This window comes from Drosophila montana, unplaced genomic scaffold (genome assembly GCF_035044405.1).
Source record: "Drosophila montana isolate Dmon_TW-CO22-7 unplaced genomic scaffold, ASM3504440v1 contig_1083_1, whole genome shotgun sequence".
Taxonomy (NCBI): domain Eukaryota; kingdom Metazoa; phylum Arthropoda; class Insecta; order Diptera; family Drosophilidae; genus Drosophila; species Drosophila montana.
Window position 1 is genome coordinate 219,163 of NW_026996074.1, and position 27,758 is coordinate 246,920.

Consider the following 27,758-nt stretch of genomic DNA (forward strand, 5'->3'; position numbering starts at 1 on the left):
CGGATGGTGCTCAAAAGCCCACGATATTTGCATTGAGCATCGCACAATGGAACGCATTTATTTTCGGCTGCTTTGTTGTTAATTCATGAGGTGTGGATGCCTCCATCCCTCTCATTCTCTCTTTGTCTGTCTGAACAGCCCTAGACGCGCATAAATAATTTTGGGAATGCAGCAACTAGCAACACCTACTTTATTATTGGACACTTTATAATCTAAATGGAAAAATTACAGGTTGCCTAATTTGTTTTAATTTCAAATAATATGCAAGAGCTTGACTAGCTTGGGTGCGTGTGTGTGCGGCGGCTGTCTTAATGGAAGTTGTTCCTCAACGTGGTCGTAATTAATGCCTGGGCCCTGCCCCCGCCCCTTGTTCACTGTCCACTGCTGTTGCTGCTGCTGTTGTGCCAAGAAAATTAATTAGGCAAATGCGCAGCGAAGCGTGGAGGGTCGACCGTTGGGCCGGGAACCAAAACCGAAACTGAAACCGAAGCCGAAGTTAAAACTGAAGCCCAAAACGAAGCGGAGCCGGGCTTTGAGCTAAGCCAGTCATCTGTTTTTTTTTGTTTGTTTTTTTGTGTTTTTCAATTAAGTCTTAAGTAAGAAATTATGCAAAACATTATAAAACCAACAATCAGAACGCATGGCAAACGTTATAAGAATACGAAGCTGAGCCATTTGGGCAGCTCTCGGGTCTCCAGACATGCTGTGTAGGCCCCCAGAAGTCATTTACAGTTGTCTTCGGACTGCGACTGGAACTGGGACTCCCTGGTATTGGGCTAATGACAAAATGCCGACAATGACAAATACCAACAACAAAAGTCAATCAATGTGCAATTAGCGTTGGCCAATCTTAATTACCAACTGCATAAAGCGCTTTCTATTGAAAGTAGTGCAGTAAGTCAAGTCAGTCAATCAAGTCAGTCAGTCAGTCAGTCAGTCAGTCAGTCAGTCAGTCAGTTGGCTGATCATTCTCATTCAGTCATTTAGTCAGTCAGCCAGCTGCAATTTGTTACAAGTGGCACCCTGTATTACAAACAGAGGAGTAGTGAAGCGAACGAGATCTTTATCATCATCACACAGCACAGAGCACACAGCCCACGACAGGTTTTTTTTTTGTCATTTGTCACTCACACAGCTTGCGACAAACACGAACCACGACAAACCAACAATCGGCAACGGCAACAACCAACAATCGGCGCAAAGAACTGTAGCAACTTGTACAACAACAACAGCAACAGCAACAAAAATACAATTCATTTATATGCAGCCAACAAAATGCAGCGGGCGATTTTGGTGTATAAAGTAAAAAAAAATACAAAAAGAAAAAATAAATATATAATACTTAAATAAAATGTGCGGGCTGACTGGCAAAAAGCGTCTATATATATTTATATATATACATATAATGTATATATTGTATCTGTATCTGTGCATATTTGTTGCTGCTGCTAAAAACAACACACAGAATCAGTTAAAAAGACGCTTCAAGACTTGTGTCTGTCAAAACTGGTTTGCCAGCCCCATTTGCCCAGTCCTCAGTTCCCATCCAGCACGGACAATTCTCGTCACAGAGTCACATGCAAAAAAAAAGCTGAACACAAAAAAAAAACACTCAACGACGACGGCGCATTGCAATTGACAAACGGACAGTGGGACAGTGCCACAGCAGACCGACAGACCGACCGACTGACGGACAAATGGACAGACACACAACACACGTCGGGTCAGTTGCACACACCCCGGCAGGGGGTAAGCAGTCACAGCTTGGCGGTCGTACCGGTACCGGCACCGGCATTGGGGCACTTCAACTACTACAACTACATCCAATACCACTACGTATGCGCAGCACAACACCGAATTGGGGGCCTTGTTTTGATGGCTCGGCCAGTTTGGTGCTACAACACAAAACGACAACCAACAGCTGAATTTTATTTTTCGGCTAAGCGAAATACTGCAAGCTGGACTCGAGATTTGAATAGGGAGGAATGAAATATGTGTGGGTTTCATTTGCTTGGCATTTACACTAACTTACCAACACTTAAAGTATTTCCAATCGAACACGATTTGTTCCAATGCAAAGCAAGAAATTACATAAAAATGGCTTATTTTAATACATACTAGTACTAGTACATATTCAAATTTAAATACTTTACTAAAGTGTTTCAACACGCTAGCAATTATATTAAAATTTCGCCCTGAATCGCATCCGTAAACGTTACTATTATCCAACATTCTCAATTCCTTTTCCTTCTGAATCTCTCAGCTCTTTCGGTTTGTTTTTTTTTTGCAGCGTTTCTGTTAACATTAGTTAACATTATATTCTGCATTGCTTTTTGAAATTATATTTTGTTGCGTATCCGTAAACGTTTCTGTTTGCCCATGCTCGCAGCGCATTCGCAGTTCGCCACATTTACATTTCAAAGCCGAATAACATTTCTATCTATTTTTTTCCCTGAATTAAAATATTTATTTTTGCCTACAGTTTAGATTCAGTTTGTACTGTTTGTCGGCTGCCGGTGCTGTTATTGTTGTTATTCTTGTTGTTGTTGTGGGTTTTTTAATTACATTTCATTTAAATGTCAGCAGTGTTGTATATTTTTTGCCGCACGCTTGTTAAACAAAATGCAAAAAAAAATAAAAGAAAAAACTTGTTGCTCGACTGGGACAGAGACTGAGACTGGGGCTGGGGCTGGAACCGAGACTGGAGGCTGTGTCAGTTGTTCGGTTTCGTGTGAATCTCAGTCGGAGCTGGTCTAGTCGTCATCTCTGTATAGAACATTTAACGCTATCTATGAACGGAAATCGAAAATTACCACTGCGCAGATTGGAGCAATTTACATTAGATTAGAGAGAAACGAATGCAGGCAAAGTGCAATAGTTATAAGACAGGAGGCTAGGGCGGGGGGTCAACAAAACTATGTGCCCGGACACATTGCGATCATATCGCTGGTAGAGGAAGCTGTAAAATGTGGCGAGGATGGGACTGTGAAAAGTTTTGCTTAACAGGATGTACAAATGACTGCAACATTTACAAAGCTTACAACAAGCAACGCCCCCTGTGCTGGCACCAATTTTGCTGCTGCTGCTGTGGGTCCCAGTTGTGAGTTGCTGCTGTGCCCACCCAATGCGCAGCAGCAACAGCCAGTCATAGCACCAGCCAGCAGTCATAAATATCGCAATGAGCTGTTTAAATGTCACACACAACGCTGACAAATTAATCAAAAATTATCATCGTCCAAGCATCGCAGCAGCAACATGCCACAAAGGGCCACGTCCCGGCCCGGATCGAGACAGGCAACTGAGCATAAAGCCGCATAAACATATCAATTTAGTAAGTATTTATGCCTTGTTGCTGTGTTTCGTTGTGCGGTGCTGCTGTTGTTGTTAAACGCAGGCGACTGCAACTGCGCGCTGGCAACATGTTGCTGGTGTGCTAATTGCGGGCTTTATGTGCATTGTTGTGGCAACTTTGACAGCTATACATATACGACAACATGTTGCTGTTGCTGCTGCTGTTATCAGCGAGCCGCAACGACTAATTTGAGTCCTGTCATAAACCAGTTGATATTGCCAGTTTTTATCAACGTCATATTTTTGGTGACAATAACATTGAACACAGGCAGCAGCAGCGTCCCCATCGGCAGCATCAGCAGCAACAACAGCAGCCTGAAAACGAGTTTGACAAGTTTTGGCAATGGGCAACAAGTTAATAGCCAGCAAGCAAGCCCGCCCGCCAGCAACTGTTGCAGCTTTCGTATGCCAAAAAAAGCAACGAGAGCAGCAGCCGTTGCAAGAACACAGCAACAAGCAATTTGCATAAGCAACGCGCACTTTTTCGTAAATTAAATGCCTGCCCGTTAAAATGGAGCACCCTGTTGGTTGTTGCAGTTACTGTTGCTATTGGGCTGTTTGTTGTTGTTGTTGCTGTTGTTGCTGCTGCTCTGCCTGCTCGAGCCAGCGCAATTAATTTCTTTTTAGCCGCGTCGGCGGCTGCATTCCTCTTTGGTGCGCAGCCTTTTGCATATTTGCATATGCGCTCCGCCTGACTCACACTCACTTTGGCCTTATCGCATTTGTTTAATCATTCACACACTCACGCACACACTGGACTGAGTTTTTGGATCCAGCCAACACAACAACAGCAGGGCTTTAAAAACGCATTTTGTTGGCCCGTTTGCTGCTGCTGTTGCTGCTGACGCCAGCGATCGTCTGTATGCTGCACGTGCTGCTCGTTGTTGTTGTTGCTGTTGCTTGCTTAAAAGTGTGCCCTGCGGCTAAACTTGGCTGGCCAGCACTTCCTTTCCGACCAACGCTTTTGGCCAGTCAGCTCTCTATGCATATTTATGTGGCCGGCCTCGCATTTTTATCGCCTGCAAGCGCGTACACCTTCTAAGCTTAGCGGTTGCTGTTGCTGTTGCCATTGCTGTGGCCGTTGCTGTTGCTGACGTTGTCTACGCCATTTTTGAGTGCCATCATCAACCATTTGCGTGGTCCGGGTCCAGAGCCAGGCCTTGGATAACGCATGAAAAGCAATTTGCATGCCATTTGCAGCGGGAGCAAAGCAGGTTTTTTCTTTTTTGTTGTTGCTGTCGTTGTTGTTGTTATTGTCAGTGGTGTTGTTGTGTTGCTGTTAGCATAAAGAATGCAATGGCGCTAAGTGTTTGCAGCTGTCTCTGTCTGTCAAGTTGAATGTTTTATAAACTAACAGGATACCTAATGAAGTCCCGAATGTGGGATGACTTAGGCGAAAACGTATTGCAATGCCTGATTAGATTATTTAGCAAACTATTTATTTACGTAAGCTATGGACACTATCGATAGTATATGTGAACTTACCGAATCGACAATAATATATTGATATATTATATACATGCTATCGATAGTTCTATAAGTTTTTTTTTACCTCTATTGTATTTATAAATAAGAGTAAGAAGAATTATTTTAAAATGACTATAATTTTGTTTTTAGTTTAGTATAATATAAATACTTAAGCTATATATATATTTGTATGTTTGCTCATACGTATAATTGTATAATTGTCATAACGTCGCTCTTCTCACACAAAATTCTCTCTCTTTCTCTTTTATCTCGCCGCCCCAATTATGGCAATTTGCGGGTTTCTCTTTGCAGGTGCATGAACTATGCGATAATTTCTGTCATCGATATATCTCATGTTTAAAGGGTAAAATGCCAATAGATTTAGTGATTGACGAACGGGACACCACCAAACCACCAGAATTAGGTTCAGCAAATGGTGAAGGAAGAAGTAATGCCGATTCAACATCGCACACCGATGGAGCTAGTACACCAGACGTTGTGAGTACCCCCTTCGCGGGAGCACATGGTCCTATATTGGCGAGCTACAATGCGGTGGTGCACCCATGTTCGTAGTACGATAACGACCTTCTTGCAAAAACGAAGCGGGTGCTCACAATGCCCTGGGATTAAATGAATCAATAATAATAACCAAATATAAGAATGTTGCGAAACTGCATAAGAAATTAAGTAAAATTAATTAATTTTGCAAAAGTACAACAAAACATGATGCAAAATAATAATCTCAATGATTATTTGAAGATCACAATAACAATAATAATAATATTGATGAATAAAATCCAATCAAAAAACGCAGAAGAAGTTGTACGTAATTATGAACAAGAACAAGAACACACACACATTGTAAATTAGTCAAGAGAATTAAAAAATACAGTACAAGAGAGCAAATAATAGATGAGAAAGAAATACGCAAATTTCTAACGAGCGCAATTGCAGCAGCAAAAAGCAAAAAGCAACAATATCAACAACTTCATCAACAACAACAGCAACAACAACAACAAAAACAACAATAGCAATAGCAATAGCAATAGCAATAGCAACAACAGCAATGTCCACGTATAAACAACGACCACTGCAAGGACACAACGCCAGCGGCCAAACGACGATGACGACGACGACAACGACAAGAACAACAACAACACCAATACGTTGACAACAACAACAACTACAAACGAGCTTCCAAGCGGCCGCGAGGCGATTGAGGCGCCCAAATTCCAGGGTCTGACCAACCAAACTTTGACAGCTAATGCTGCTGCTGCTGTTGTTGCTACTGTGCGCTGCTGTTGGGTACTGCAAATGCATCTGCTGCTGCTGCTGTCCAGTGCTGCTGCTGCTGCTGATGCTTTGGCCGTTAGAATTTGTCTGTTTTTGTACAGTAAAATGAGAGCCATAAATTTAAGTTAAAAACAAAAAACAAAGTAATGCAAAACATAAGTCATGTTATTTATTTTTGTGCTCTCTTTGTGGAGACAAAAATAGAATACATTCAACTTGTAAATTACTTAAAAATGAATATACAGCAACTGAGCAACAATAATTAGCGCAAAAAATTTGCTTAATTTGTAAAAAGTACCAACAACTAAAGAAAACTATGCAAAAGAGAAAAAATAAGTAAAAGTTCCAGTACTTCGTTTTTGCAAGAGGCCCATATAGCTCGCCAATATATTATTAATTATTATTAAAAACATTTAACAACTTTTTATTATTTTCACTACTTAATAACACAATAATTTAAAATACAACAAAAAAAAAAAACAAAACAAAAAACAAAATATTATATTACAAGAAAGTTTACTAACCCAAAACTAACCAATTTTAACAATTTACATATGCACATAACTCTATATAGAAACTATATACATATATATTATATATTATATATTATATATTAATATGATATGAAAGATAGTATAATACGCATGGCCCTGACTCTGCAGGGGCTTCGTTTTGCCCGGGTACAGTCAGTCGGCAGCTGCAACTGCGTCGATAACTTCCGATAGACGATAGACGTTATCGTTTTGAGTTTGTAAACTTGTAAATATTGCCACCAAGCCCCTTCACAAACCAAACACAGACATAGTTACAGTAACAGAAGCACACAATATTATCTCTTGATCTATTATATCTAAAGACCATTTCTATATATTACAACTCTGGTGCCAATTTTCTTTTTGGAACTTAAACACAGCCCCACACCCAAGACTTTGCGCCGCTGGAAGAAACCTATGCCAGTTATCGCATCAAGCACGAAGCGGACTTTTAATTCGCTGTGTGCGTGTGAGAGTTCTCGCGTATGTATGCGTGTGTGTGTTTGGGTGGGTCTCGCAGCAGAAACCCTATAAAGAAAACCTTACGTTACCCGGTCGTATCAAAAAGCATAAACTTATCTACAAGCAAAGTTTTTTAAAAATAAACTATAATAAAATATAACTTTAGCATGTAGTTCTACGAAAGCCTAGGCTGCTTAAAAGTTAAAAACACAAAAAAAAAAAAAAAAAAAATTAACGCTTAAAGAAAAGTGTATTCTCTTTTTGTTTGGCTTTTCTATATTAGTTACTTCAGCAACGTGTATACGATTTTTCAATACGTCCTTTTTCAACGTGTTTTACAACACTGAAAGAACTTGCCAAAAAAAAAGAACAAATATAATCAAATTTATAATCTTTTTTTGTTAGACTTTCACTTTTTTTTTATTTTCTTTTATAAATCTTATTTCAATGCGTTCTTGAAGAGAATGGAGAACCAAGTGCAACTCAAATACGTAAATAAAAAGATAAATAAAAGAAAAATCAACCTGAGTTCAAATGCAAAGTATACGAACAAAACATAAAGTAAAACATATGTTTTTCTATTATTGTTTAAAGAAAAAGAAGGACAGAAAGAAAAAACAGATTTAAGTTAATTGAATTAATTGAGAGTTGAAACGCGCATATACGATGACATTTTAAATGAGCTAGAAACCGTGCGAAAACTTTATATACGTAATGAACGGGATACTGTTTAGGTTATAATTCAAGATCAGCAAAAACAAAAAAACTTTAAGCATTTATTAAGCAAAATTTTTAACTATACAAGTAAATACGTAAAATGCTAAACGCGATACTATTATTAAAAATACATGTAATTAAAAACTATCAACAATTATAAATATGTCAGTACGTATCTACGTATGTAGAGCAGCGCAGCTTTTGGTGCTCAAAAAACAGCAGTTAAGAGATGGAATAAGATAATCCCATTGTACTATCCCAATCATACTTACAACTAGACTAGGCCTAACCCAAACCCAAACCCAAACCCAAATCAACTTCAGCTGCAACTGCAACTACTTGCGGTTGCTCACTCACTCCCTACCTTTCAACTCTATGTATACTATAGCGGTCTAACTAAATGTACGTTATATAGTTCTTAGTATCCGTAACGGAAGGCTACGTATTATTAGGTATGCTAAGCTAAACTAAAACTAAACCTAAACTCCCTTAACTAATTTCCGAAGAACTCTTCCCAGCTCTAGGCACTTTCTCTATCGCTATATTCTCCTACCTTTTAAGTTTACGCATACTAAAAAACGAAAAAAATTATATTAATAACCATAAACTACCAAACATTGTACTTAATGGAACTGTACTCGGTTGCAGTCCAGCTATATGGGCAGTCATTTGTATACTTACACTTTACAAGTAGACTATAAACCAACTGGTTTATTAGTGAAAGAAACCAACAAACTAATAAAACTGAGAATATGTCAAAGCTTTTGTACTATTTTTTCAACTTAAGAATAAACGAAACACATAAAAATCTTGCAAATAGTTATATTTGTAAAACAAAAAAAAAAACATTATAATAAAAAATAAACTAAAAATAGTTGTTGTACTTTATCTCATGAAAATGGAAAGAAAAAAATTTCAAAACAACATCAACCATACGAAATAAATTAATGCTGTAATTATAATACAAATAATTTTAGCATAAATCTGTGGCCAAGCGATCTTAGTTGCTTTTTAGTTAAAAAAAGAAAAAAAAAAAAAGAAAACTAAAAAAAATAAAATAAATAATTAAATAAAAAACTCTATATACTACAAATATATATATATATATAAACTGTTGCAAAATTGGCTGCAACGAATTGTTTCCTATGATTTTTGCGAGCTTTTGCATTTTGTTGAACACTTTGTTTGATAATTTTCTTATAATTAGTTTTGAGTATTGAATGTTTTGCAAACAAAGCGAAAATTTTTTATTGTTGTCATGTAAAAACAAGACGAAAACCGAAAAAAAAAACAAAATACAAACTGAAACTGAAATACGTAATTGCTTTAGGTGATATTTTATAAAAATATAACTCAAGTAAATAAAATAATGAAAATAATGCAAACAAATAAATACGTAAATATATATTTTAAAAATAATTGAGATTTTGCTTTTATTTTTAAAATATATACACACATGCATAAAATTTAGTTATTTGTCTTCATGCATACATTTTTATTATTATTGTTTTACGAAACAAACTTTATTTAGTTTTTAGCAAAATTGTAAAATGAGAAACATGATATGAAAACTTATGGTAATGATCTAGCAGAGAAGAAAACGCAATCAAAAACTTAAAACTAAAAACAAACAACATATAAAAAACCAACAAGCAGCAACTTCTATACGATATACGAATACATTTTAATGTAATATTTTTAATTATTTATATGTATACTAATAATATAATTAAAAGAAAACAAAATCAACAAACAAAAATGAAAAAGAATTAAGAAACAACAACTACAGAGTAACGTTTAAAGAGTTAGCCAATAAATATATGAAAAAAAGTATATTTGAAAAGTACACAGAACGTTTTTTTCACTTTCGAAATGAGGTTAGTTATTAAGACAACGCGATTAGCTCGCATTAACTGAAGCCTACAAAGATGATGACCAACTCGCAGATGATCTACTGGAGCAAGCTTTATGGAAATCAGTGGACCTCGCTAACTTTTCAATCACCTTTGAGTTCGGTTGATTTTGTTTATTTCAGCTAGTTAAATCAAACATGTGCATGCATCCAACAGCTCTCTATATACGCATGTTTATTCTAAAGCAAATCTTGTGTTATATTACGACCCAACTTTTGTTTTGTAAACTGCTCAAGAGAGTGTGCCCTGTGCTGTGGGCTACATGTGCATACTTGTCGTAAATTTAAGTGTAAATTATAAGTGCTTAAAGTGTGTAAAAAACATCGCGAAATTGGTGACTTTCAACGCAGGACTCTCTCTCTCTCTTTCTCTCTCGCAGGAAACTCTTCTGCTATCAGCGCCTGTAAATCGAGAGGCCCGCTCGTACGTGGCTGCAATTTATTTATAAGCATTGGTGTCCTTATGGAGCCCATTCCGTACACTGGCATGGCCTCTGGCACGTGTAAGCCGCTTAGGCTAACGTCGACGCCCCCGCCACAGCTCAAGTGTCAACTGCAGTGCAGGCGGCAAAGCGCTGCTACTACAGTTAAAGATCTGCGAACTGCCCCTGCGGCGGGTGCTTGCCCTGCATTGTCGCCTGATCTGTGTCGGTTGCCTGAGACGGGCTTTGTGCGTGTGCCTGAAACTTGAGCGTCGGACATGGCCTGCGCCCGATCGAATTGCCGTGCCCAAATATGCTGAAATATTGGGCTGGCAGCTGGGCGGGCCTGGGACCAGGTCCGTGCTCGGGTCTGGGCTCGTGTACGGCATGTCAAAAATACCTTAAATTACTTTTTTCTGTTGTGCTGTAGCCCCGGCCAAACTGGAGGCTCTGCGTGTTAGATGATTTCGTTCTGTTAATGGTAGCTACATGTAATTTGGCATTTTGCGTGATTGCCTGGGGCGTGTTGGCTGTTAGACATCGTTTCTTTTCGTCTGGTTTTGTTTCTTTTCTTTTGTATACTTATTTGTTGAGCATTTTCCACTTAGAGAGGCAAGATAAAAAAAATGCTTTGTGCTTGCTGCATTTGTATTAATTTCCACAGAAACGCCCCACACAATTTTCCAGTTGGGCTGAGAGACCTATCATTTTATAGGCATTAAGTCAAAAAGCCGAACTGGTTTTGGGTGTCTGTTTGTCTGGTCCGGTTCGTTGGATGGTTGGGTTCCAGTTTCGAGCCAAACAAAAAAGGATGCTCGCCAGGCTCATTAGCCGCGCTCTCACCTGAGTAATACGAATACGAGTTAGCCGCTTGGGTCTCCTTTTTTTGCGGCTTTGTGTTGTTTCGATCAAGCGTCATACTGTCTGTGGCTCCAACCGCAGGCGGCTGTCTGAAATTTGTGCATTCATTTGTGAACAAAAACCCAGCCATATATCCACGTCCTAACGTCAACATCCAAGTGCAAGTCCAAGGCTAAGGCTACAATTAATAAACCAACAAAGCCCTACAAATGTCGTCGTGGTGGCTCAACAAAGTCGTTGCCCAAAATTCAAAACTCAAAACCCAAGCCCAAACCCCAACCCCGAACTCATTTCCAAGTCCAGCGTTTGGTCAATGCTTAAGCCTTGTCCCAATGTGCAGCGGATCGAGTGTGCGACAAGGCAACTTTTGACGAGAGGCGATCGACGCGTCGATCGGCGATCAGCGATCCTCTTTTATTATGTATGAAGTGTCGCGTCTTCAGGAATTTCCTCCAACCAGCAAAAACCCCAAAACCCAACAAGTCAAAAAGCTAAGGCTTAAAAGCCAACGGCCCAAAAGAAAGCGGCAGTAGACGTATCGCAGGCGCAGACACTGACAGACGGGAGGGACAACCAGGGACAGAGCATAGGGAGCTGAGCGACCGCAAAAATGTCATCACTGCTAATGTTTCAATGCAGTTGCCAATGTGCTCGACAAGTTTTTAGCTTTGGCTCATCTTGTTTTTTATTTATTTTTTGCCTCAGCTTACTTTGCTTTTGCTGTTGGGTTTCAAGTCGCGTTCAATACAAAACTTTCAGCAATTTTTGTCGCACTGACGATTTTCGATCACCAAGGGAATTGTACGAAGTCCAAAAGCGTTGAATGCGATACCTTGAGCCATTGGCGTGAAAAGACATGCCGAAGTGACGAAGATGACGGTTCCATTCATTGATCAGAGTGTAAGGACATACGGATTAGACGGGTCCCACGCTGACCAAAATGCAACTACCTAGAAATGTTTTTCAAAGCCTTTTTCGAGTTGACAATAAATAAAAAAAAAGACAATATAGACTTAAGAATCAAGTGAATAATCATGATTGAATCGGACGAAAAAAAAGAAAGCCCAAAAGGCTTGCTGACTTTAATTCATTCTCATAGTCAAGTACTTGAAGAGGCATAAATGTGTAGAGCTTTTCTTGCTGTTTTTTCATAGATGCTTTTCATACATACTTAATTATCAAGACCCGCATGCATTTGCTTTCGTTTTCCTGGAATTCAATCCATAAAATTCAATCAGTAACGAAATACAAAATAAAGCAAAAAATGGCAAATAATGAATCCTAATGATTTTTTTTGTCGCTGTTTCGTTTATACACAAATGTTTTTGTTATGTTTTTGTTATGTTTTTATTTTTGTTTTTTTTTCTGGTCTGTCTATGGCCCAAGTCAAGTGTTGCTTCAAACGGCAGCCGACGCTTCAAAAGACCGCGATTTCCGAGCTGGATAGCCGGCTAAGTTTTTGTTGTTATATCGAGTGCCCATTTCTACATACATATTTATAAACTCATATCTACCTGATTGTGTCAACCTTTTGGCTAAGCCACAAAAGTATCAATGCGCTTCGTTTTTTTTTATTCGCTTTTTTATAGAGTATGCTTAATATATATAAACGTTTGTTTTTTTTTTCCTTTTCAAAATCGCCATCGCAAATTCAATGGAAATTTATGCCATAAAAATGTGGCAAAAATAACAAGACACCCAAAATAGCTAAGAGCACCGCCTGAGCCGGTTTCAGTCGCAGTTTTTGTCTTGGCTCGAAAAAAATTTTTCCACTGAAACACGCAGTTTTTGGTTTTGTTTTGCGAAATATTTTTACGCTGCCCTCAACTAAGCTGCAAATCGGTTTAAAAGCTTACAAATTATACAAAGACCGCTGCGTCGTTTACGCTTGTGTCATTAGGCAAATGCAGGCGAGCGCTTAGCGCACATTAGCCGATGGGCTCCTCTGCCCCACAAGCCTAAGCCCCTCACTGTGCTCTACTTTGTGGCCCAGAGGGAAGCCGTACTTTGGGGCGTTGGCCGTGCTTGTGACTGGGCCTGTGCCTGCACAATTACCGTTAATTACCAGAGGTGGAGCTGCACTTTGCACCGCAAAAGCAATTGAAGTCAACTCAAATATCAAAAGGACAATTTACGCTTGTTTCAAACTCGATTAGCCAGCGAAGCGACCCCGCGCCTCTCCCCGTCTTTGACCATTTGAAGTGCCTTTCAATTACCATCGATGCACGGGCACGCAAGTGGATTTAAAGGTGCGGGCTGGGGTCGGGCGAGCTCGCGACCACAAGGGAGGGGCGTACTCATCGGCAACGGCTTCGGGGCAGCACTTAAGCCCGCTTAGCTTGTATTGGCCACTTGTAAATTGTAATTTAATCCGCCTAAACGGGAACTTAACTATCCTGTAGAGGCGCAGCTAAAAGCGTTTCCTCAGAAGGGTTAAATATCCAAGGGCCCTGGCCTGGCCCTCCACTGACCGACCGATGGTAATTGAATTTCTCGTCTCTTCTACATTTTCAATATTTAATGCGAGAGTCATTTGGCATTCGACATTGGCTCGGCAATTGACATTCGACTTTTGATTGATTTTGCTTGTGGCCAAAGCCCGTTGCCCGTTGTCCGTTGCCATTTGCAATTTGGCGCATACTTTGCCCGCTCGCATTTATGTCTACATCAGCTAATATTCTTCCACACACACGCACACATACAAACACATGCACATACACTTAGTCACACAATCCCCCCCCCCCTTCATAGAGCACATAAATCACTTGCACTTAAATCCGCTGCTGGCGACGTCTCAGTGTCTGTCTGCTGGCCATTAGGGCTGCCAAAGAGATCGCATCCCCCAACCCAATCCAATCCAAGCCAACCCAATTCAATGTCCAAATGCGAGTATGCGGGGTTGCTTTGCTTGTTGTGCTGGCATTTCTATTGGCCCGGAAGCAGTGCGGCCAACATCTACAAAATAGTCAGCCAAAAGTTTGCTCACTCCTGCTCGAGCTCTCCTCAAGTCTCGACCTCGTAGTCAGCTCGCCAGCCTGCCTGCCTGCCTGCCTGCCTGCCTGGCAATTTTTATTGCCTTTTTGTGCTTTATTTCCTGCGCACTATTTGCCGCTTATGGGCCTCGGATTGAAGATTGGGTTTTAGGGGAAGAGGATGTGTGGCCGATGGGGAGGGGGCATGGGCTGCCCATTTGGGGCTTTATGCCTCAATGGCGCGCCGAGCATTAGATAATGGTGTTCCTGCTTATTGCTTACATTGACTATTCTCTCTCATTCCCATTGTGTGTCCCTCGCTGGGATTTTCTATAATTTGCAGGCAGCTTAGCAAATTCCGAAGAAAAAACTAGCAAAAATAATTTATTGCATATTTAATAGCGCACGTGCCGCGTCTAAGCCAAAAATGTTTTCATACAAATATAGAAGGGACACTATTTATAAGACTAGCTTGTCCTTTTATTGTAAAAAATCAAACAATATTATTGCTCACCTAAGATCTCGTATTCTATTCTACTATCAATAGATTATATATATTAAAATTAAACCAAAAGAAACTGATAAATCGAATTAAGAGCTTGCTGTGGGCATTGAAAAATTTTGTAAATAATAGTTTTCAAATTATGTTCACTAATTTTTGAGTATATCCCAGTTTTGGTGATCTAAAGTGCTTAGGTTTTATTTATTTATTTTATAATTATTCTAAAGATTCTCTTGTCCTTCATTAGGAAGTTAAGCCGCTTGCCACGTTTTGAGTGTCGCCATTAGACCTGCCCATATTGACACATTCTGGCAACTCCCCCGTTGCTCGCAGCAGTCAGAAAGTAGAAGAGATGAAGAAATTCTATTAGGCAAACGCCCGCCAAATGCCGCATAAATCTCTAAGCTACTTTACTTTGAGGCACTTTACTTTCAGCTCTGGCTTCGGGCTCAGGCAATTCCCATTTGGGCGCCTTCATATGCCCTGCATATGCCCTGCATTATGATGGGCATAAATAAGAATGCTTGTCGAACTGCCGCCGCTGCTTGCTAATAAATGAAATATGACGCCCGACGCGGGCCACCCTCCATTACCTTCAACTTGGCTTTGGTTCTCGCATTGTCGTAGCTCCTGTTTATTGCGCTCTGCCTCCTGACTGCCAGCCATTACAATTTGAAGTATTCCATAGTGGATGCCGCTTCCGTTGGGCGACACAATTTTCTATTTTTAGCAAATTATTTTTCTATGTCGTATTGGATTTCCGAGCTCAGCTCAGTTCAGCCTTAGCTTGGCTTGGGGTTCTTTGGTATGCGCGGTGCGAAAACAAAATTGACGTCAATTACGCAATGCACAGAGGGCGAGCAGCGAAGTTACCCGCAGACACCCAACCCAACACCCAAACCCAACCCATAGACCCAACCAGTTGGCACCAGGCATACCGCACCCCAGTCCGCCCTTGCATACCAATGCTTCACTAATCCGCTTCGGGGATTTTGGGAATACGCGTAGCATACTTTTTGGGGTTTTAAGCGCGACGCGTCAGATGCTCTCAAGTTGCTGTTGTTGTTGTTTGAAACCCATGTTGTTGTTGTGTTTGTTATTGCCGTTTCTGCATTCGCACCCTGGCCAAGTCTTTCAGCTGCTGTTGCTGCTGCTGCTGCGTGGTGCTAATTAACGCATTAAATCATATTAATGTCGCCAAATGTTTCAAAGTCAGTTGCCAAGCGACGACCCCACCTTCCTCAGTCCCTCTCCCTCTCTCTCTATCTGTCTCTTTCTTTTTCAGTGTGCTACTTTGCATACTTATTGGCAACTCAGATACCGAGGCCTGTCAATAAGCCGGCATAAATTGCGACTAATGCTGATGGTGCTGTTGATGTTGATGCTGTTGATACTGTTGCTGATGCAGAAAAATCACAAATTAATTAAAGAGCTGCTGGCTTCGTTTGACTGGTTAATAAAACTTATATAATAATTGTTCATAAACTGAACAATTTTATGGGTTTTCAAATTAGTTTGTCATGCCTGCTGCAAGACTCAGTCGTAGTCTGGCTCTCATCTGTTGTTGCATGTTGCTTGTTGCATGCAACAGCAGCAGCAACATGGACGCAGCAGCAGCGCATCACTCGACAACGCGTCTTTGACTGGCTGCCATGCCATGCCGTGTTGTCAACTATTTCTTCGGTTCATAAAAATTGTTATTAATTGGCACTTAAATGCTCAAACGCAAAAGTTGAGAGACGTCGTCCGAGACGACGTCGCACTTTTTGCCGTTGATGCTGTGCCTCTTTGCTGCATGTTGCTCTTGCTGTTGCTGTAGCTGTAGCTGTTGGTGTTGTTGTCGAGCGTGTTGTGAAATTTTAGCTTTTAGCAGTTGTTGCTGTTGCCGTTCGTTGCATGTTAACCTTTGCCTTGCTTGTAATGAATGCAACTGCAGGCGTCGAATGGTGGCGGGGGCCGTGGGTATGGTAGGAAATGGCAACAGCAGCAGATGGAGACTTACTTTAAGCTTTCATATAAATTTCTTTACTTCATGGCACTTGTTTAAAGTCCATTTGGGCACTGCATGAGTGTTTATTGAATGTATATTTCTTGTTGGCGTGAAAGTATGACGTGTTGCAAAGAGAACGAGCATAAGAAGAGCTCAAAAAATGGTGTACACAACATGAAGAATTTTGACAAAGGAAAAGGCTTACAAGTTCTGCTATTGTTACCGATATCGGCCAGTAAAGCTGACCTCGGATAAACCTCGGCTAAGGTCCAAAAGAGTAAAATAGATGAGGATTTGTAAGCATCAACAAAATATTTTATTTCACTATTTCCTATGTGTCAGATATATCGTTTTTTATTTATCTAGTCACATGAATAAAGTTTGTACTATTTATTTCCAGCGCAGCCAACTTCAAGCTGCTTGCAATCCTTTTTTATAATAGTGAACTGAATAAAACGCATGATCGGTTAAGATTTGGGCGCATATACTTAGAAGCATAAATGTGCATATTTGGGTCTTGCAGTAGTTTTTGTTAATGCTGATCAAGATTTAACTAATGAATAATATAACTATTTTTATGAGTATATTTCGAATAATCTATGCTTCAAGCTAACTAGCGCTAAGCTTGACTATTCAAATAAATAATATAATATTTCAATAGAAAGTCCAATTCCTATTTTCTATTATCATTATTTAAAATTCATTACATTATTTTCCAGCTGTTTTTCACATTTCTATGCTGTATTACTTTCTATGAGAGCATTTATATTCTTGCGCACATTGTATGTTAGTTAGCATGAGGTCAAGCCAGTCAAGTCATAAACTTTATAGCTGTGGCTCAGGCTTAAGAACTGTTTAGTGCTCTTTGCCGTAATCAGTCGACACGAGCTAAAATGCCTTATCATTGCCACACACATTCATTCTGTTTTATTTTAAACTCGCTTCTTGGTAGCCACTCCCTCCCCCGTGCACCCTTTGACTAACTGGGTAACTGGTTAACTGGTTGCTGTTGCAGTGCAGCCATTAAAGAAATTAATAAAACGCCATAAAACGACAATAAAATACAGCTTCATACATATGAAATCAAGCAAAGCGAAAAGCTTATTAACTTTTGTTAAACATTTATTATGATTTTTTTTTTATCATTCAGCTGTGCTGCGAATGCGAATTGCAACTTTAAGCAGAAGCAATAACAACAACAACAGCAACGACGTTAATTAAAATTAAAAAAAATGTGCAAAAGAACACCTTGAAAATATAATTTTGTTATTTGCGCGCCACACAGCGGCAGCCGCCTCCCCCAAAATCCCCACCACACCGCCCCATTCAGGCATTCGTATTCATAAATACAACAAAGGGGCAACAACAAGCTGAACGGACGGTGGACGCAGTGGGTCCGTTGCCATTTTTGGACGACCGACCGCTGTGCGCGGGCTGAGAGTCCGCGCCCCAGTCAGAGTGTAAATGATATATGTGGGCAGGCGGGCGGTCAGCAGGGCGGGGCCGTATTGAAGTCGCAATCGCAGTCGCAGTCGCTGTTGCTGTCTTGTCTGTCATTTGGAGGCACACAAGCCACACGAAGCCACACCATACAACACCACATGCACACCACACGGCACCACAGCCAGGCCCAGGCTGAGGTCCCAACCCAGTCTCAGACCAGAGCCAGAGACCGGACTCAGGCCGAGTGCAAATGACTTATAAGAATTTAATATTTAACAACACAAATCAATTCAAAAATCATCAGAGACCGGGCACAAAAACTCATTTGGTGCATTCGCTCTTTGGGATTCCGGGGTTCGGGACCGACGGGCGACAAGCACCTGGAACCCAGGGCCCCGATCAGACAAAGTCTCATTTCATTCCGATGTTATTCGCTTTTCAGTATCACTGCGCAAAGGTAACGAAAATGAAACTTTTACGTTAAGGAAACGATGCCGGCAGACAATGTAGGGATGACGACGTCGATGACGATGACCGGACCAGAGCGGACCAAACCAGAGGCTGGGGCTGTAGCCGAAGCTGTAGCTGTAGCAGCAGCGACCAGACCCAAAGTCGTTAACATGAAGCGTTTCGTGGTGGTCGGTGTTGTTGTTGCTGTTGCTGTTGTTGTTTTTGCTGTTGTAGCCTTTTTGTGGTCAGAGCAAAAATTATGAAAATCAAAAAGTTTTTGGCCCTGGGTCTTTGTATGATTTCTCAGAGTCTCTTTCACTCATTCACTCAAAGCTTTACTTGTATTTCGATTTTTTTTCTTATTTTTTTTTAGATTACTTTTATTTATATTTATTTTTAGTGGGCCCAAAACTTCGGTTCCTTAGCTGCTTTCAGTTACACAAGGCCATACGAAACATACAACGGACATAAAATTAAATCTGAAAAATCCAGAGAGAAGCAACAGGGCAGAAGCAAACGATGCATTCTGCATCAACAATATTCAACATCTCCTGCTGTGCCGTAAAGTCATTTCGATTTCGACTCTTTAGAGACAATGCAATTTGGTAAACGGTCGGTCAAAAATCACGAAAAAGAAAATATATATATATAGTTAAAATTATATGTATACATATGTGCCGGTCGAAAATTATTGAGCATTTAACACCGCAATTCGACAGATCGAGAGCTCAACATCCCAAAAATTCGAGATATCTCTCGCAACGCCATGTTGCATGCACATTTCTGGGTTGGTTTGGGTTGTATTGGGTCAAGGGGCGGTGGGGCCGGGGGTAAGGCGGCATGGAGGGGTACTGGCAACACAAACACTTTGCACTCAACACCCATTTAGCTAGCTGCCGTTGCTGATGATGATCATCATCAGTTACTGATGATGATGATGATGATGTGGCCGCCAGCCGCCAGCCAAATTGTTTACAATCAAGAAAAAAATTTGCGATCGATTGCAGCGACGGTGGCAAGGAAAAGTGTGAGCAACCGCAGAGGCAATGCCACAGCAGCAACAACAGCAACAGCAGAAGCGGCAGCAACAACACAACTGTAAACTATTTACAGCGTGGCAGGCTCGTTGATTGTTTTTGCTGCAGTTTGTAGTTGTTGCTGCATTTGCTGCGCTTTATACAATAAAATTTATTTGATTTCTTTACGCTGCTTTCATGCCTCAGTATTTTTCTTCAATTTTCCTGCACTTTTGAACGTGATCGTTGTTCTTGTTTTTCTTTCTTTTTTGTGTTGTGTTGTGTTGCTGCCTGCGTGAAAAGCGGGAAAATGAAAATGCGCCATCGACGCTGGCGGCGGCGGCAGCCTATTCGCTTCGCTTTTATAAAAATAAATTGTTCGCAGACGTAATGATGCGAAAGCAATTGAGAATTCTATATATGCATTTGTCTATATGCCTACGTGTGCGTGTGTGTGTGTGTGCTTGAATGTGTGCTTGTTTGTTGTTTGTCGGAATGCGTAGAATTTCAATTGACTGTGGCAAAGCATACAGATCTCTCGATCTCTCTATCTTTCATTCCCAATCTCTATCTTTATCTCTTTCTCTATCTTCACCACTATCTTTGTCTCTAGGCCTCTGGCTAGTTGCGTAATGGAGGGCAAATAGATAGGCGATTGGGAGAACTTCAAGACTGAATGAAATTTTAACATGCACTAGGCAACCGACTGCTGTCCTTAATGATCTAACATAGTCGCATTGTAAGCTAAGGCAGGCGCAGCTGATCCTCGGCTGGCCTCTTCTTATCAGCCTGATAATCGATGGCTGTTTTGACAAGCCACTGACAGTTGCATTCATTGCGCAACAACGCGTGATCACGCAGTGTTGGTAAACGTGTGGAGATCGCGAAGAAAACGATCAGAGACCCAACGGGCGGTGCTCTGACTGCTCGTTTCGGATTTGCCTTTTTGCCTATCTGCGGCCACGCCCTCTGACAGATTGTAAAAGAAAAAAGAAAAAACCCTGAACAAAAAGTTAATTGTTAGCGCTAACCCCCCCTGGACCAAGGTAGCGCCTCCGTGCGCCTGCGTGAATCTCGACTTCGGGTGGTACAGTCTGCGAGTTAATCCGATTTGTTGCGCCCCTGCACCCAGGCAGAGTACAGAAGTCCAGGGGTGGGTTTTGCGACGCTGTGATTGATTGCCAGAAATTTTGGACCAGGGTTGTTTCTCTTCCTGATTCAGTTCCTGTTTGTGTGCATGTGCTGGTGACTTGTGTGTGAATGTATTCAATTTTCGACGTGACTCAGTTGGTTTTTGAGGTGAGAATTTGATTATGCAGCTCTCAATATTAACATTGAAAGACATAAATAAATAATGGCAGTATTCCTAAAAGCGATCCGAAAAAAAGTGAACAACTGTGGGCAACATTTTAATTATTGCAATTACAAATTGCATTGCAAAAATTACAAAAATCACGCATTTTATTGATTTTTAATTGCAGCTCGTTGCATACCAAAGCTTCAGCTCGGTCCGCTCAATCAAGCCGGGAACAGAGCCTGGCCAAGAGCCAGACATGCGCATTTGTGCCTTTAATTATGTTGTTGATTGTGGCCGTCCGTCAGTCTCCGTCTGTCTGCGCCTGTCCGTCCCGACGGCCGGCCGGCTGTCTGTCAGGCCATTTAGGTGCGAACAACTGCGAACTGCTGGCTGACTTGTAGGGAACAGCCAACTCGACTGTGCCCCACACCAGTTCGTCAAGTTGAGTTGTCATAATTTCTGTCGTTCAACAAAGGCGACAACAACAAAACCAACAACAACAACAACAGCAGCAGCAGCAGCAGCAACAACACCTGCCCAAGTGCCGCTGTTGTGGCCAGGCCAAGTCACAGCGCGCCAAATGCCGCAAATAACTCAGTTAATATAATTAAGTTTTGCACGAAATGTGCAGCAGAAATATGCGAAAAATGCCACGCAATCAGCGTCAACAAAAACAAAAAAAAAACACAAAAAATACAAAAACAGCGCACACGCCTCAAACTCACAATCAAAGCTCAAACCTCCAAGTCAAACCTACCGAGTCCAAAAACTTAAACTTTAGTTTATGAACTTGTCCTAGCGACAACACGTGTAAATGGGGTTAGGCACCACACATGTCGCGCCACATATCGTTGAAATGCCACAACGCATGTAAATTGCGTAATGGCCATAGCAAGGAGCAGAATTTATGAACTTGCCGATTGGCTGCCAAAGAGCTCCGACAATTTAGTGGCGTCACGTTGAGAATTTCTGTTTTCGAATTTGCACATCAGCGGTGTTACGTAACGACGTAACGTAAAATATAATTACCTAATCTTACTTAAATTATGTATTGCAGATCCCAAAACGTGATGACTTTACTTAGAATAGATCAAGTTAATTGTTTTCGATTTGTTGACATTTGTGGAATAGAAATTGATATCATAACTTACGCCGTTACTAGCGTTACGTAGCAATTGTCGAATACATGCCAAACTCTTGCTTGCAATGTTGAAAATTATAATTCAGTATGTTTTTTATTGACAGCGAGTTCAGTTAAAAATAGTGGCCCTTAATTGTTGGCTAAAATGTAACTTTGTATTTGTTTGTCGTGTTTATGGATCAACGAGAACCTGATCTTTTATATTAGACTTCCAGTTTTATTTAAAATATTTAACAATATACAAACGTAAGTTTTAACGCTGAAGGACATTTCCTCTCTTTTTCAACATTTTTAAATATTGATAGTTTTGGCGATCTTTCCATATTTAAAATATTTGTCCGGGTTTTTAAAAACAAACAGTGAAACAAATTTATTTAATGTCTTTATAACCGTCTTCAGGGCACTAACACCAAGATACAAAAAACAATTAACAATTAGAACACATTAAGTTAAACATTAATTTTAAAGTAATTTAAAAAAAAAGTATTTAATATTTTAAGGTATGGGTCATAGTAAATAGACATAGTTTAATATTTATATTCTTCATGATGATTTAAAAATGTCCACTGCAAACAGCGTAATTTGATTATGTTACGTAATTGGCTTATGTCGTTGCTTTTAACGCCTGGTCAAATAAACAACTTCCTCCTGGATTTAGCGCGCATCAAGGTCTAAAAATCAAATTTCATACATTTCCCTTTCAGCCCATTCCTGCGCCCTCTACCATTTTGGCCCTCTCCACCGTACCTAGGCGGCATTTGCATACAAATCACGGCGACGAAGCCGCCTTTATTTGCAACCCTTCAATTGCGCATTGGACGCCACAGACAACATAAAAAAAAACAAAAGACAAAAAAATAACGAAAATCGCTTCTAATGTTATTTTGATGTTGTCTCGATGGTTCTTCAATGGGCGCTACCGATTCGCATGCACATTCACATTCAGATCTTTGGCACTGGCTTTAGCCGTTGGAAACCCGCAAAATGCGTGTTTGAAATCCAATTTAGACATTATCTAATTTGGGGCATCTCTGCACCACTCACCGGTTGACAGGCTCGAGCCGAGTCAAGTTAAGTCTCGATGCCTTTTTATGCAAATGTTATGGAAATTTCATTACGAGTACGATGCACACCCTTTTCCAGGCACAAGCCCCAGTCCCTTTCTTTTAAAGTATTTTGGCTAAATGCTGTAAACTGTAAGCTGTGAAACGCCAAAAGACGTAATAAACTCATTTAAACGTCGCTACCGTTGCGCCACGGCTGCCCTTTGGTTTGGGTAATGAAATTTTTGTAAAGCATCTTGCAACGGCCGCACGATAATATGCAAATGGCCACGGCCAGAGCCCAGGCCCTAGGGCCCAGTGGGACGTCCCGAATGGACGAGTGAATCTCTGCGCATCGTCGTGTGGCAATAATCAAATTTTCTAAATTTTATGGCTCTCTCTGGACCGAAATCCAGTGCCTCACGACCAGGTCTAATTGATTTTGCACTGGCCAGCGTGATTTTTCGACTGATTTACGAGTTCGCGACTGAGAGAGTTGCCTTTAAAATGGAAACACTCTCCGAGTACTGAGAGCAGCAGCGCGATTTGAGTTTATTTATTTTTTATTTTTGGCTTTTTTCCTATTCTTTTTGCCAGTCATGGCGATGACGATGATGTTGGCAATGGTGATGGCGATGGCGGCGTCGTCGTCTTCTAGTCTACTGCGCCCGGGCTGGGCAATGATGCGACAGTTTCGGATTTCAGCTTTCAGTTTCTGGTGCGGGCCAGGGCTTTTAGAGCCAAGCCGCCCCTTTTTAGAGGCCTTTTAAGACAATGCGCGGCGTGCTGAACTTCGCAGCAAGCGTGACGCAGCAGAATGTTTGGCGATTCAAGTTGGATTCGGGGCGTTGTTTGACTGAAGTGTATTTTCGTCATTTATATACCCACATAGGCAGTTGGAGTTAGAGCTGGAGCTGAAGCTGCCATAACAATAAAAAAGTGCGTGGCTGCAAATCTTTTTGATCTACTTCTGAGTTGCTGCCGCCAGAGTCATTTATCAGTGAAATATATCAATAATACGAGTAGTATATGAATATCACATTATATGACTTGACATTTCCTGAACGGGGTCTAGGGCTGCATCGACAAATCCTTGTAATTCCTTGTCTATGGCCATGTATCCGCTGGCCGGCTAATTTCAAATGTCAGCTTATCTGGCTAACAAGATGTGCGCCAGGCGATAGCCAGAGTGTCCGACACCTTGGCTCCTTATCGCATGGAAAGATTGAGGCTTTGGCACGTCAGCGCTGACATTGCACATGTCATACGGCCAAAATACTTGTTCGAGGAATGCAAATCTATAAAATCTCACTGGCTAAACGAAATGAAAATGTCTGCTTAAGCAGTTGTCGCAATCGCGGGCGCTGACAACGAACCGTCCACGTAATTTGCAAATGAGCGCTCGAGTCAGGCAACAGGCAACGGGTAACAGGCGGCGGGCATGTCGGACTGATCCCTGACCACGATGTGGCTAATCTCCATGCCAGGCGCTGTCGTCTCTATCTACCATTGGAATCTATTTGACACTGTCTCACTGTCGGTTAGTTGGCTGGCCAGCCCGTTCGCTTGTCTCCTGTTTGTATGTAGTTTGATTTTTGTCTTTGGCACGCCATGTTACTAGAATTGAGAAACTCCTCGGGGTCTGGGTCTTGGTTTGGTCGCAAGTGCCGAGCACCGGGCATTGGGATCTCGGTCCCTGGGCCGGGCCAGGTCCCGGGGCGGGTGTGACATTTTACATGAAATTACTTTGCATACACATGCATCAAATTAATTACACGATTAATGTTCTCACATGCAACGAACAGCTCTGAGACTGGGCATCTTTCTAACTCTTCTCTCTCTAACTCGCTCTCACTCGTTCTGTCAGCTTATGCAAATCTATTTCGCGCGATCATTGCAGCATTTGCATGTGGCTATCTTGATATCTTTGCCGGCAAGAAAATGATTCCAATGCCTTTCGTGATACGTCTCTGCAACCCACCTCACCCCACCATACCATTGGCAGCTTTCTTCATTTGGACTGGTCTGGGTCTGGACTTGGAAGAATGTGTGTTGGAATTGTGTGAAACATGCCATTTGAATAATTATCTTATTTGCATTGCAGCCGCAACAAACAACTGCAGTCAGTTGCAAATTAAAAAGTGCAAAGTCCATTCTATTCCGACCCGTCTCTGGCCCTGTCTCTCGCTCACATGTTAATCTCTTTTGGCTGGGCTTTGCGAAAAGTTCAAATTGATAGCTGAGATTTGCGGCGCAGATAAGCCCCCCTGACACTCTGTGTGAACATTGCCCAATGCAAATCGCGTGCAGCCCCAGCGCCGGTTCGAGCCGTGCTCCATTTCCGTCTACAGCCACAGCCACTGCCACATCCACATCCACATCCCAATTTCAATTCCAATTCCAAATGCTACGCTCTGGCTTCGGTTTAGGCACTTTCGAACTGCAGCTGCTTGCCGCTTGCTTCTTCTTCCCCTGCCACTGTCCCAGTCTCTGGCTACTTTTCCACTGTTTGTGTAACATAATAACAAAGTCAAACAAATGATAAGTTGATAGAGTCACAATTGCGCGCCACTGTCGCTCCACAGTCCGCTCTCAGGCGAGCTCTGCTTATCTATTTAATATTTTTTGTTCATTCTTTTCTTATATTTTGTTTTATATTTCAGGTAGCTTCTGAATTTTTATTATCAAAATACTAATTTCTTTGTTTGCACAAGATTTCCGAAAACGCAGTACGACGACGGCACCTACGGTACCTGCTTCAATTTGTTATCAGCTTATAAATATTTAATCACAGACTTGTACTTGGGCGTGCTTTTTCGTCGCGATAGCAGCACAAGATTTCCTGTGTCCAAGAGCGGGACAAGCACACTTTTCGAGTGGGACAGGAAATGAGCACGTTTCACGTCGGACAACGTTGCGTATGAATAACGACGCCCATCTGATCTCCGTTATATCTAAAACATGGATACATACAGTAGTCGCACAATTATGTCAAGTGCTTCTACACGAAATTAACATGTTGCCACTTGAGTGGCTCCACCGAATCGTTAACTGGTGGTCAGTCCACCTATCTGCCCTGAAATGGCCCAATAGCTTTTATATCAGATAACAGCCAGAATTTCCCCCACCCATTATTTCCAGTTCCATTATTATGCAATTGTAAATAGATAGTTGGTAGAACATGCTTTATTTTTGGTCAACTTTACTGCTTTTTGAGCTCTTATTACAAGGTGAAAGTTGCCCAACGAACCAGCTGGTAATCAGGCATGTTGAGAGAGACATGATTATTAACTTTTTTCATTAATATAATTTGAAAAACATAAAATGTCACAAGAAATTACTTTTAATTATTAATAAGTTCTTTTCAATTTTCGTTCAACATGTTAATTATATAATTGAACACAACAATCTGAGTGCAAATGTGTGCATAGCATTGTTTTACAGTTTCGAAGCAAGTTTGTACAACTAAAACCATTTTTTATTTTTAAATTTTAAAAATGTTTCCAATTGTATAAATACCTTATCTATCTAAAAGTTGTAGTCATATAGTTTATATTTTAATTGGTATTTCCCATTCATTTTCTTAAATCAAGTCCGCTTCAAAGTTCGCCAGGTCTAAAGTTGATCTTTGCGACTTTAATCTGAATTTGACTCGAAGAAAATAATTTTGCCAAAACAAGCTGCCACTCAAGTATATTGCTGTCTCTGTCTAACTTAGTTGAATGTGTGTGTGTGTCTCTGTTGTATAATTGTGTGTAATTAACTTGCAATTTGATTGAAATTATAGCCTGCACATACTGGAACTGGCTGGCATATATATGTATTTGGGTATATATATTTATACGTAGTTTATATGGCAAATCTACTTGGAGCCAAGCAATTTGCGTGTTCTGGCTGTGAGCGTCTAGGGCAACCCCAAAAGGCAGCCATATTGTGAATTGCTTCAGCAGACCTCCCCCTACCAGTCTGATTGGTCTTGCAAGGAGCAGTGCTCCTACGATGCCAGCCACTTTAATTAAAAATTCAACCCTTAAACAAAATGGCACAGCGCACACATGAAGACACTCGCAAGCACACACACAAGACACACACACCACACACACACAACAACATACACATGAGAACGCATTTCATTTCATTCAGCGAACATTTTACAACTTGAACAAATTTGAAAAACAATTAAATGCCATGCGCGCAATTAAATACACAGAAGGTGGCAACAACAACAGCAGGAGCTGCTGAAGTGGCACACTGGCTGGCAAGTCGGTGGGTGTATAGTGAGTGGGGGTGGTCCGGGCATATACCGTTAATTAAGCAGAAGCAGCTGAAACGCAGCCAACGCTGTGCTGCCTGTCAATGGGGATGCGACGGCAAGGAATGAGCATGCGACTGGGGCAGGGGCTGGCGTTCGGCCTAGGTCTGGGTCTGGGTCTGACTAAGCACTGCTTCAGGCCGCTAAAGCCACAGCAGGAACAACAACCAACACGACATAAACAGACAAACAAAAGCTTTTGTGCCCTGGCAATGCCAAACAACAAATCCATCAAAACAAACAGCCGTCGGGGTTTATACGGATTGGTATTTGGGGTTCTGTGCTCTCCCTGAACCGCATCAGAAGCATAAACCAAGCGAAAACTTTCGGCCTGTGCGGCCATGTAAAAAGGATTTAATTATTTGTTCTAAGGATATGGATGCGAGTATATGTATATGTTTGTGTGTTGCCTTCTTGTGGTTCTCAGTCAGTCCCAGTCTGAGTGTTTGTACACAAACAGAAAAATATGTTTCACGTCCACTTTCGAGCTAAGCAAATAGTACTTCATAGCCCAGAGGCAAAGGGGCAACTGAAGAGCGCAGCTCAACAATAATTATTGGGTCTGGTCCAAATG

The 27,758-nt window shown here is 41.1% G+C and overlaps 1 protein-coding gene across 5 annotated transcripts in view; it reads left to right on the forward strand.

Annotated features, from left to right (window-relative positions):
- Positions 1 to 27,758, forward strand: part of hth (homothorax) — a 117,092-nt gene that overhangs the window by 27,601 nt on the left and 61,733 nt on the right. For 4 of the 5 annotated variants that reach the window (XM_064699704.1, XM_064699688.1, XM_064699680.1 and 1 more), the window contains exon 6: positions 5,131 to 5,316. In XM_064699704.1, coding sequence (XP_064555774.1) covers positions 5,131 to 5,316 — 186 coding nt within the window. Of the gene's footprint in view, positions 1 to 5,130; positions 5,317 to 7,024; positions 8,780 to 27,758 lie in introns of those variants that run through there. The other variant, XM_064699714.1, reaches the window with a different exon arrangement.